General features: G+C 33.8%; 1 protein-coding gene across 1 annotated transcript in view; it reads left to right on the forward strand.

Annotated features, from left to right (window-relative positions):
- LOC143244981 (voltage-dependent calcium channel type A subunit alpha-1-like) overlaps window positions 1-12,875 on the forward strand; it is a 336,700-nt gene that overhangs the window by 245,329 nt on the left and 78,496 nt on the right. Inside the window, exons 21-27 of the mRNA XM_076490619.1 lie at window positions 2,394-2,494; window positions 2,870-3,003; window positions 4,041-4,159; window positions 5,253-5,364; window positions 9,744-9,933; window positions 11,236-11,342; window positions 11,743-11,842. Coding sequence (XP_076346734.1) covers window positions 2,394-2,494; window positions 2,870-3,003; window positions 4,041-4,159; window positions 5,253-5,364; window positions 9,744-9,933; window positions 11,236-11,342; window positions 11,743-11,842 — 863 coding nt within the window. The remainder of the gene's footprint in view (window positions 1-2,393; window positions 2,495-2,869; window positions 3,004-4,040; window positions 4,160-5,252; window positions 5,365-9,743; window positions 9,934-11,235; window positions 11,343-11,742; window positions 11,843-12,875) is intronic.

Here is a 12,875-nt window from a genome sequence, read left to right on the forward strand (position 1 = left end):
TGTTGTTTGGCGGTAATTAATTGTTACGGTGTTTGTTAATGATAGTATTAAGTAAACTGTTGTTTGGCCGTAATTAATTGTTACGGTGTTTGTTAATGATAGTATTAAGTAAACTGTTGTTTGGCCGTAATTGATTGTTACAGTGTTTGTTAATGATAGTATTAAGTAAACTGTTGTTTGGCCGTAATTAATTGTTACGGTGTTTGTTAATGATAGTATTAAGTAAACTGTTGTTTGGCGGTAATTAATTGTTACGGTGTTTGTTAATGATAGTATTAAGTAAACTGTTGTTTGGCGGTAATTAATTGTTACGGTGTTTGTTAATGATAGTATTAAGTAAACTGTTGTTTGGCGGTAATTAATTGTTACGGTGTTTGTTAATGATAGTATTAAGTAAACTGTTGTTTGGCCGTAATTGATTGTTACAGTGTTTGTTAATGATAGTATTAAGTAAACTGTTGTTTGGCCGTAATTAATTGTTATAGTGTTTGTTAATGATAGTATTAAGTATACTGTTGTTTGGCCGTAATTAATTGTTACGGTGTTTGTTAATGATAGTATTAAGTAAACTGTTGTTTGACCGTAATTGATTGTTACAGTGTTTGTTAATGATAGTATTAAGTAAACTGTTGTTTGGCCGTAATTAATTGTTACGGTGTTTGTTAATGATAGTATTAAGTATACTGTTGTTTGGCCGTAATTAATTGTTACGGTGTTTGTTAATGATAGTATTAAGTAAACTGTTGTTTGACCGTAATTGATTGTTACGGTGTTTGTTAATGATAGTATTAAGTAAACTGTTGTTTGGCCGTAATTAATTGTTACGGTGTTTGTTAATGATAGTATTAAGTAAACTGTTGTTTGGCCGTAATTAATTCTTACAGTGTTTGTTAATGATAGCATTAAGTAAGCTGTTGTGTGGTGGTAATTAACTGTTAGAATGTTTGTTAATAAAAGTACTGAGTAAGTTCATGAGTAGTGGTCATTAAGTGATACACTTTTTGGTAATGAAAGTATTTGTAAATTGTCCAGTAGTGGTCAGTAACTGTTACAAGGTTTGTTAATTATAGTATCGGACATTGAAGCAAGTCTAAAGGAAACAATAAATTAGAATGAGTGTGATTTTTAACACTGATAATCCTATGATTTTAAATCATAATTTTAGCCCTGTTCCTCTTACCATTATATGTATGAAAAATGGATATCGTGATATTAAACCATTAATGTTTTTCAGTTTTCTAAATATAAAATATGTTTCATGTTCTCTGTTCTCGCCATCTGCTAACGACTTGGCAAACAAAAAATGACCGAGTACATTGTGTAGACATAATTGGCCCTTTGCTGTTGATACAAATCGTATCATGTCACGATGGGCTATTAATACCTAGTCCCTTTTGTACGTTTTCAAACTTTAATGGTATTACCTCGTGTAGTTGTAGTTAATTACGTTACTCAAGTGAGGGTTTTGTAAACATTACTCCTATTTATTAGCCAATAACTGATATACATTAAAAAAAAATGTTGTACAATTCACTTCTTGTGTGTGAGATTCTACGTGGAAACTAAAACAAAGGAAATGAAGAAAGAAATGTCATAATCAACAGTATTAAAAGAATTTACCAAAATAAAGATAGTCAGAACATACGTCACACTAAACGTCAGAAACTTATTTGAAACAAAAAACGAAAAGTCGAAATTTAAATAATAACGAAGCTATCAGAAACACTTACGACACTTGTTATAGTTTTAACAAATAATAAAATTACGTTCATATTAACTGAAAACAGTAATGAAAGAATATTTATAAAACGAAACTTAACAACAACAAAAAGAGAGTAAGAAACCCATAAAAAAACCCATAACCCATAAAAAAAAACTACTCCGTGTATTCTGTAATATACAAAGTTATTTTTTAGACAAATATTATTGGTCTGATCTTAGTGATTATGACGTGTAAGTGTCCATTTATTTCCTACCTTTTCCAATGGCTAAACCGTTAATAAACATACGATTTTTATAGCCATCAATATATATATTTATATACTTATGCCAAAGTAAGAAATTTTCAGAGTAAACATATCCGTATAAACTGGAAACAAAAATGAAACATCGCGCTTAGCTTAAGTGTAACATTTGTCAACTTAGTTATCATTATGTCAACAATGATTGATTACTTGGAATTAAGCACAAACCTGCACAATGGCTATCTGTGCTATGTCCATCACGGGTATCGAAACTCGGTTTCTAACGGTGTGAGTCCGCAGACATGCCGCTGTGCCACCAGGAGGCTCAACAGTAGAAACTGGGTTGTTTTAATACACAGTTTTACACAACTGCGTACTGGTTGTCAGTTTGTAAAATTGAAATTCGTTATGTAACTTGATTTCAGAAAGATACCCTTTTGAACGTGTTTTTAGCCATTGCTGTCGACAACTTGGCCAATGCCCAAGAACTAACTGCAGCAGAGGAGGAAGAGGCTGAAGAAAATAAAGAGGTTGGTTAACGTTATCATCCATTATCATAATGGAAGGAGGTTAATTATCCGATAATCGTGACAGTCAGTACAATATGTTTCTAAAAGAGTTAAACTTATGTTTTAATAATAAGACTTGTCTTTATATATGTACACAATTTTTGCTTTTCATATTCATGTATTGTCAATTTATTCAAGTGTGTGTGTGTTTGTAAACTAAACTTGTATTCTAGCTGTAATTCTACAGGTTTACAGGTACTTGTTTTGTTATTGTTTAATAATATGCATAACAACAAATATGTCATCGTCGTTTATTATAATTTGAATAATTAGAATTAAATTTACCTATGCAAATAGAATTTGATATTTTCATTCCAAAATTTAATACGTTCTCAGAGAGACCAGGAGGACCTTGAAAAGGAAATGGCCGATTTTTATGCCAACAGCTCGGGCATTGATCCACCTCAGGTCAACATATGTCCACCTTCTCCACAGAATATTTGTGAAAGAAAGTCACGACAATTCAATTAGTAAGTTTCTGCTTTATCTACTTTAATGTTTTGTACAAACTGGTGTAAGCAACTTGTTGCATAGTTTGCAGAATATGCAAAACTTAAGTGAAAATTCTTCACCAGCTCTTCAGAAACCTGTATATTTACTATTTGAGCTACTTTATATTTTGAAATGTATCAGTTCTATACCAATTGAATACTTCACTTATTTGTAGATGTAGGGCTTTCTTAGCCTCTACACAGTTATTGAGTCTTGTTACTTATTTATCTGAAGCTGTTTAGGAGTAGATGTTTTGAAATAGAATAAGACTGAACGTAGGTTAGTGCTTAGAGTGTCGGCTTTAATCCATATAATCAGTTGTTCGTGTTCTAATGCTGTAGAATCGTAACGCTTTACTTTATGGTCGTAGGTACGTTATAAGAATGCCGATCGAACTGCACTTCTCGAATAGAACAGTGGTTCCGAAGCTCTGAGGACCCATAAGCCAAGAACTTTAGCGTGTTGGTTGACAAACAGTAATATCTCCTTTCGATATACTGTATCATGTAATTAATTCGACATAATTTTTATCGGCTAATTGTTTATTTAGAATTAACATTTATTCAGTATCTTTGTCGTCGGCCCATTTTTCTTCCCCCCCTCCAGGTAAAGCTTCACGACCCCAAAATTTTTGAAACACTGAATAAGAGTAACCAAAACATTGGTTATAATCACTGTTGGCTAGCTTGCAACTCTCTATTCTAGCAGTTCAAAATTAGGACGGTTAGCGGTTGCGTATACTGACTGTGGTATACGGTTTATATACCGTGTTTCATATATTTCGATGTTGAGATTCATCGAATAAACTCGTGAAAACAATAAAACGGTAATTAGTCAGATATTTCTTGACCCGCTCTCTGTCTTTGTGGTCACAATAACTTCGCTATTCTTCTTTTTCGATTTGTCAACAAACCACTTGTTTTTTGGTGGAGAGTTTTAATGACCAGTACAGTACTTGTTATTCTGATCACTCTTAATGTCTTTTACAAAAAAAAAAATATTTATTTTGTGTTAGTGACCAAGATAAATCGAAAAACTCAAAGCGAAGGCAGGAAACGTTTGATAAGGATGTGGACAACAGATCACTGGGTGAACATCGGCAGATGAATGAAAATATTGAGTTATCAGAAGACGGTAAGTAGCTTAGATTTCGTTGTAAAAAGAATAGACCCAATAGTTATTTCAACTTATCAATTTAGTTTTTGTTGTGTTGCGTTATGTGTTTTTCACAGTTTTACAATTCAAGCTGTATTTTATTCGTTTAGACAGTGGTCATTAAAATCATTTCATTGATTTGTTCGTAAATTCGATATAATATAGACACCTAAAATTACCATTTTGAAACATTATGCTTTAATGTTCAGACTTCTGAACTGTGTTATTTTACTTTAGTGCCTCAAAATGGTACTTGACTTTTTAAATCAAACAGATTCTTTAGCATGTCTGAAACGATAAATGTGGTCGGGTGGGATTCGAGCCCGAAACTTTGCTGAGCTACCATATATATCTCCAGTGGTGAAACTCTCAGTTTCCGTTTCAGTAGTTATTGAGGTTAGAATTAGAGTTTTGTTGAGCCATGTCAGACAGCACTTTAAGCCCGGCATGGCCGGGTGATTAGGGTGCTTGACTCGTAACTTGAGGGTCGTAGGTACGAATCCCCATCACACTAAACATGCTCGCCCTTTCAGCAGTGGGGTTGTAATAATGTGACGCTCAGATAAATAGTGATTTGTTCGTGAAAGAGTAGCCCAAGAGTTGGCGGTAGATGGTGATGACTAGTTGCCTTCTCTCCAGTCTTACACTGCTAAATTAGGGATGGCTAATACAGATAGCCCTCGTGTAGCTTTGCGTGAGATTCAAAACAAACAAACAGCTCTTTAATGTGAAAGTCCATTTATTGTCATTATATGCGAAAAATTTCTTTAAAATAGTGTTTTTTAAAATGATAATTAAATACTAAGACAGTCTACAAATATTATGAACATTTCACTCATTAGTAAATCCATTAAAATGACTATTGTATACAGATGTTTAGGTGTTTTAAAGATGATGCTAGGAAATCGAAATCCCTATATAAAAATCATGCAATTATATGACAAAATGGTATTCAAGAGTTAAAAAAATATCAACAGATTTAAAATATTAGAATATGAAATTAATAATAATAACTACTGAGATACCATCTTTATAAATGTATATACATTGAAGACTTAAGAATGCTTTCCAGAAGATGAAGAGAACCCCCATCATGAAGGTGAAGAGGAAAAAGATGATGAAATTACTGGACCTAAGCCTATGCTGCCATACTCTTCAATGTTCATTTTATCACCCACAAATCCGTAAGTGAAATAACTGTGGAAATTGTATATAACAATATGTAATTTTTAGAGAAAAGTAAATTTAAGACACCCAACGTGAAGACCTAAATTAATTCTCTGTTATAAAAACTTTTCAGAATATAATTTTAATTGAGCATAATATTAATATTTTTTGACATAATGCAATATTTACAGAAAGTTTAGGTTAATTGACATACCATAATAGTTTCACGACCTGGCTTAATACAGTACTTGGAACTAGGCTATAACAGCAAAAGTACTAATACCCGTAGGGAAGTATTGTTTCTCTACTAGCTAGTAAGACAAATTTTGGCGGTAAACGTAGCCTGGGACATGTTATATTGAAATAAAAAACATTTGTTACCAATCATTGGTACATATCTAGTGGAATAGGTAGTCACTCTTCCCATTTCGGATTCACAACATTTCGGAATCTGCTTTTCGTAACCCCAACAAACCAGTGTTCCAATACCTAGAGCAGTGATGGCGAATCTATGGCACGCAAGGCCACGATTGCTGGCACGTGATAGGATTCCCGCATCTTTGCTAAAAAGTATGTAGCGAGCTAGGTAATTATGAGAGGTGGCATGACCTAAGAGCACTAGGGTTCAAGTACTTCGATTTTCAGGGCCTCCTCGTGGTGCAGAGGAGGCAATGTGCGTAAGTGTAGCTAACACTAGAACTAGGGATATTCCCGGTAGGATCGATGAGAAGGATTGGTAAAGCCTGGGAAATCGTTGTTCCCAGTTTAATGCGCCTTAACGTCAGCCCTTGTCTCTACTTCGGGTTAGATTAATACTATAATATATCCCAGGGATATATTAGGGATATTATCCCTACAGGTTGCATGTCGAACCTTTTGAACGACGGGGGTGGCATCGTAAGTCATTACATCTATTCGTATTGGTCTTCAACCAATATGAATAAATAATTATATCGGTTACTTATTATTCCGCAGTCATGATGAATTATACAAAAAACAGAAAACTTGTCATAAATCATTCTTTGTAATTTTATTGAAAATTTGAATATAATACAAGCTAAATGCAGCTAAAAATGCAAAACATCATAAACTATTGATTAACTTGAGAATATTTTTCAACCAATCGTGTTTAGTTTTAAATTTTGCACTCCACATTATCATGGCATTAAAAACCTACATTACCGAAACGGGCCAATTTAATTTGTTAAAATATTTAACTGTCCTTTGTTTAAGTAAATTTTTAAAAGTTTGTTTCATTAAACTTTACTTTTGTGTGTTTAAGTTATACCAAAAATGAATGCAAAGAAGGCAAAGCTAATGGATAGTGGACGATTATTTCAAGAAAATTGGACAAAATTATTTGGAACCATTGAACGCAACGGAAAAGCGTTATGTATGTTATGTGGTGAAAGTGTTGTGTGTCGTACTTCAAGTGTCAAACGGCATTTTGAAACCAACCACAAAAATGTTGCTGAACTTGATGAAACAGAAAAGGAGGAATTTCTTGCAAAAGAACTGAGTAAATATCATTCTCAATGTCTTAATCTTGGAAACTTTCTTTCTAAACCTAATCATTTGACGAAGGCCAGCTTTCAAATTTCATTATGTATCGCTAAACATGGTAAGTCTCTATTTGATGGAGATTTCATAAAAACGACTATGTTAGCTGGAAGTGATTCCCTTTTTAGTGATTTTTCAAATAAACGTGAAATTTTACAACGAATCTGTGAGGTACCACTTAGCAGAAATACCGTGAAAGATCGTATCTTACGTATGGCAAATGATGTCAATCAACAACTCAGTACTGATTTACAAAAGGCTTCTTGTTACTCCATGTGTTTGGATGAGAGTACGGATATAAATAATCATGCAAGGTTAGCAGTAATTTTGCGTTATGCTGTTGGTGACTCCATGAGGGAAGAATTGGTGAAACTGATTTCTTTACCCGGAAGAACACAAGGAGTAGATATTTACAATGCTGTGATGAAATGTTTTTTGACACAAAGTATTAAGCCCGAAAAGACAGTTTCGATCACTAGTGATGGAGCACCATGTATGGTTGGGTCAACATCTGGTTTCATAAAGTTGTTTGAGAACAAAATAAAACATCAAGTCATCCAGTTTCATTGTATTATACATCAAGAAGCTCTTTGTGCAAAAGAAAGTAACAAAAAATTAGATGATATACTCAAAGATGTTACAAAAATGGTGAATTACATTATGACTCGTGCGCTTCATTTTCGTCAGTTTCAAACACTTCTTGATGAGGTTCAAGCACAATATAGTACTTTAATTATGTATAATAATGTCCGATGGTTGAGCAGAGGACGTTTTCTGGAAAGATTTATTGCTTGCTTGAACGAAATTAGATTTTTATGCATGAAAAGGACAAGACTTTCCACAGCTCACTGATGTGGCTTGGCTTAATAACCTCATGTTCTTTACAGACTTTATATCACACTTCAATGCACTGAACAAAAAACTACAAGGAGTAGGAGAAACAGCAGAAAGAATGTTCTGTGATATAAAGGCATTTGAGAGAAAATTGCAAGTTTTTGGAAAAGACATCGAAGGTGGGGAACTCAAATATTTTCCAAATCTGAAAATGCATTTAGAAAACTCGACAACATTTGCGGACTGTTCCTTAAGCAAACAGGAAATCTCCAAAGAATTTTCAAGCATTATCGCGGTAGCGAAGGAGAATTTTAGTAACAGATTTATGCAGTTTCAAAAGATAGAAAAAAACTTTGTATTTTCTTACCTTTCCCGATAAAACTGAATTTGAAGATCTCGATCTTTCCTGTTTACACTGGTTGGGTTTGAAAACTCTAGAAATGGAGCTGGTAGAATTTCAGGAAAACTATACTTGGACTAATAAATTCTGTGCCCTGCGTAAAACACTTGAGAAAATAGAGTGTGGAGGGATCTTGGAAGAAAACGTTCCAAAGAGTTGTGGAAATGAAATTCTTAAAGTGTGGAATTCTTTGCCAATTAATTTTAAGTCAATGAAATTACTTGGAATAGCTCTTCTTACTTTGTTTAGATCATCTTACGCTTGTGAGCAGCTGTTTTCAACTTTGAATTTCATCAAATCAGACAGAAGAAACAAGCTTACAGATAAACTGAGTGCTGCATGTGTTGCTCTCAAATCAACAAAATATGAACCATCAATTAACAAGTTATCCGAGTGTTCACAACAGCAGAGATCGCATTGATTTAATAAAATTCAAGACAAAATATACAAATTTTAAGTCAAGGCTATTTATTAGTTTCATTGAAAATTTTGTAATTCGACTTTTTTTAAAATAAAGATACTCATCAAAAAAGTCGGTTTTTTATTGGAAAGTAACTGTCATTTTTTATGAAAATCCTGGCACGTTCGGATAGACAAAATAATTTTGAGTCACAATTGAGGCACGCAATCTCTGAAAGGTTCGCCATCACTGACCTAGAGTATCACAATTGGATTCAGATCGGCCTTGGAGATAGTCGAGGTAGATTAGATTATCGACATTCTTTGCCTCAGACCACTGCTGGACATAGCATGTAGTGTGCCTAATGCTTTTATCATGCTGAAAGAGATATGGGCCTTCACTTATAATTCCATAATTGTGCAGGCAATGTAGCAAAATCTAGAATGTACAATCACAGTTAAAGACTTATTGCTTTTTTGTCTCTAACGAGGTGGTCGAAGTCGAAGTAAGCATACAAGTCTCTACCATTTCTCATATTTGAGACAATACAGTCTTACCCAAAGCGTTTCTTGAGTTTCTGTCCAATCTAAACGTATCAATAGAAGAGTTATTGATAATTTAAAAGATTTTCTATTGTTTATTCATTCTATTTTTCTTAATCGAAATTCTGGGGTAGTGGATTTCACACCATTTGTGAATTCATTTCGCAACACATGTTTTAAGATAATCGAGATTGGGTAATTATTTACTTCAAATTAGCGCGTGCAGTAATCTCCAATAATCATTACCCTTCTTAACTATCGATGAGTTTTCATCATTTCTTAATCTAGTTTTAATTCCAACTGGCAGTCTTTGGCAGATGCTGACCTTTATAAACCATTCACAACTCTTCAACCTGGGATTCACGTTCTAAGTAGGTACAATCTCCGCGGCGACATACATTGGGAATCACGTGGAAATTCAGTGTGTAAAAAGACTCCGCAACGGTGTACTATGGAATTCACATGCCAGTTCAGTTGGTTTGGTCAAAAGTTTCACGCAAAGGTTTACATGGGTTATCTGTAACATGTTAAAAATAGTATCCTAATAAGTGTTTTATGTAACAATAATGGCAGTAATGTTTTCAACTAACATAGTAGTTTCTTGTATCGACTGTTAATATTTTTTCGAATGAAAAGTAATACATTGTAAATCTTTTACAGGATCCGTCGAGCCGCCCACTATATTGTTAACCTCCGTTACTTTGACCTCTTTATAATGATCGTCATATCCCTCAGCAGCATAACCCTAGCTGCTGAAGACCCGGTAATAGAAGACTCGGAGAAGAACAGAATTCTCAATTATTTTGATTACGCATTCACTGGAGTTTTCACTTTAGAAATGTTGTTAAAGGTAATAGAAATAATTCCAAAAACATAGAACTAATAACAAACTGGTTTGAGCCATTTTTTAGTGTCGATTTATTACGTGAAATGTTGAGTGGCCTATCCTAACATTCATTGACATTGAAATAGAAATATTGGTGTTTCTGCTCCGTATTGTGCGTTTACGTAAAGTGTTAGTTAAAATGCTTTTCTGGTTCAGATTGTCTTTAGAGTGTAGATCCTAACTCTTTCTTAAAATCTCAACAGACTCGAGATGTGACAAATGTAGAGTTACTTCCGAGAGAATGTTTTGGCAAGATTGCTCTAGTAGTGATTTTTTTTTACCTTTTTCTTTGTAAAATATCATTGTTGGAAACGTTGACTTTAATAATTAAATTGTTATTGTTTGTTTATAAGCACAAAGCTACACAAAGGGCAATATGTGCTCTGCCCACGAGTATCGAAACCTGGTTTTTAGAACTATAAGCCCGTAGACATAATGCTATGCCACGAGAGGGCTAAACCAAATGTACTAACTACAACTAATGATATTATATAAGCTCGTTCACAACCATCAGTTTTAGAAATCTTAAGAGATTAAACACTTTTCGAAATGATTGACGTTAAAGAGTAGAAAACGAATCCGTCAATGTATTATCGGCCCAGTCAAAAAACGTCTGATTATTGCCTTTTGAACATTGTACAAATAGTGACTGGTTTTAAAAGCAATAAATCGTACCTTGCTTAAGAGAGTGGTTATTTCTCGAATCCTTTGACACGTCTAACTTTAGATTAAAATTTGCCTGTAATGCTGTTATCCACAGCCGTTCTTTATGTAGAACAATACCTTTAGAGTTGCTTTGATTACGCGTTTTGTAATCTTACTCTACTTTTCAGAGACCTGTGAGTCAGTGAAATTTTACACCATCAAGAACACCCGTATCCATTTCACAGTTTTGCACAAATTGTTTGTATAATAATTGAGTCTAAACGAATTAGCGCGTTTTCATTTGTGCTGCAAAAAGTATTATCAGTAAAGCTCAGTGGCGATGTCACGTATACAGGGTTCGATCTCCACGGTGGACATTACAGATAACCCAATGTGACTTTGATCTAAAACAAACATTTTCAAGACAACATTTCAAATAATTCATAACACTTGATGCGCTCTTAGCCAATCATAGCGGCGAATAATTCATTCTAAGGATACAAAAAATATTTTATGATTTATTTTACACATATTTCACGTGTTTGTTATTGTACTGTCACAGGTTTTTATAAAGAACTTGTAAGGATAAACGAACTTTTACGGGTTTTTTTTAATATCCAGGTCGTTGATCAAGGAATAGTCTTACATCCGGGTTCTTACTGCCGAGATCCATGGAACATATTAGACGCAGTTGTTGTAATTTGTGCTCTTGTTGCCTTTGCTTATGCGTGAGTATTATTGTTGGATTTGTACTTCGTATTGCTGTTAAAAACATTTTAACATAAAAGTATATGAAATGAAATAAGATTTATAAAAAATATATAATAAACTGTATTATTATTTCAATGGTGACTGTTTCGTGTTTTCAGCTTTATACTGCTTTAAAGCAGAGAGACAAAAATAAAGATTCGCAAAGAAAGTAATTTTGTGTTTTTAGCGTAATTTCGCTGTCAGAAAACAAACTTGTATGCAATGCTTGTTAAAAATAGCTTAAAGGAAGAAAGTATTTTCATGTTATACTCTGTACCACGTTGGCTTTGCCTTTGTTGTAAGAAAATCTGGTGACAGCATTTTTGTGTTGTTTATTGTGGAAAAGTTAAGTTTTGTTTTTACCATATTTACCATCAGAGGAAGCAGTACGGGACAAAATTTAAGCACCATAAAATCCATGAGAGTTCTTCGAGTTCTGCGGCCGCTTAAAACTATAAAACGTGTACCAAAGTTAAAGGTAAGAATTCTCTTAATAATGTCATTTACATTTTGTACTGGTTTATAGGCTTTTTGTTAATTAAACTATAAATGTGTGTGTGTGTACAACAAATATTTGATGACTTTTATCTGTTATATTAATTTCAAGAGTACTTTCGCAGTAGACAGCCCGTCATAGCCAGATAGTTAGGGCGCTCCACTCGTAGTCTGAGGCTTTCGGGTTCGAATCCACGTCATACCCCTTTCATTCGTGAGGGTGTTATAGTTTGATGGTGAATCCCAGTATTCGTTGGTAAAAGAGTTGGTGGTGAGTGGTGATGACTAACTGCATCCTCTCTAGTCTTACACTGCTAAATTAGGGACGACTAGCGCAGATAGCCTTTCTGTAGCTTTGCATGAAATTCACAAAAACGAACCAAACAAAACAAAGTTTCATAGTATCGGTTCTCTTTTTCTCAGTTTTGAACACTACATGTAAATACTTATTACAGCCTCAAATTCTGCATAAAAGACCGAAAAATAAACCAGAAGCGAATGATTTGAGAGAGACATTAAATGAAAGGATATTTATGAATTGGGGATATTTCAAAGCATTGAATTGGACACTAGATTACTAAGTGGTTCTTAATCCAAATACTTCTTTAACTAGAACAGAAACTTTATGACCAGTGAGAGTTGTGCAGATATTAGCAAACAAACATAAAATAAAACGTCAGAGTATATGGTAAAAATAATATAGAAAAAAATATGTATAATGCTGTGATTACTAGTGTTTGTGCTACAGAAAGCAAGGCACATGAAACAGTTGTGGAAAAATGAGATTCTGACTGAAATAGAAGAAAGGACTGGAGTATGATGGTAGAAGAAGCAGTAAGCCCAACTTAAAGCGGTTAAATGAAGTTAAGACACACCGAGGATTATAATAAAGGAAGACAGAAATGCCGTAAAACTAACGTAATAGCACTGAGGGGGAATACAACTAGAAACGGAATGAATGATGGGTTAATAAGTAATCCACAACGAAAATCATGCAGTGAATGCATAATATTTCA

This window comes from Tachypleus tridentatus, chromosome 2 (genome assembly GCF_004210375.1).
Source record: "Tachypleus tridentatus isolate NWPU-2018 chromosome 2, ASM421037v1, whole genome shotgun sequence".
NCBI lineage: Eukaryota > Metazoa > Arthropoda > Merostomata > Xiphosura > Limulidae > Tachypleus > Tachypleus tridentatus.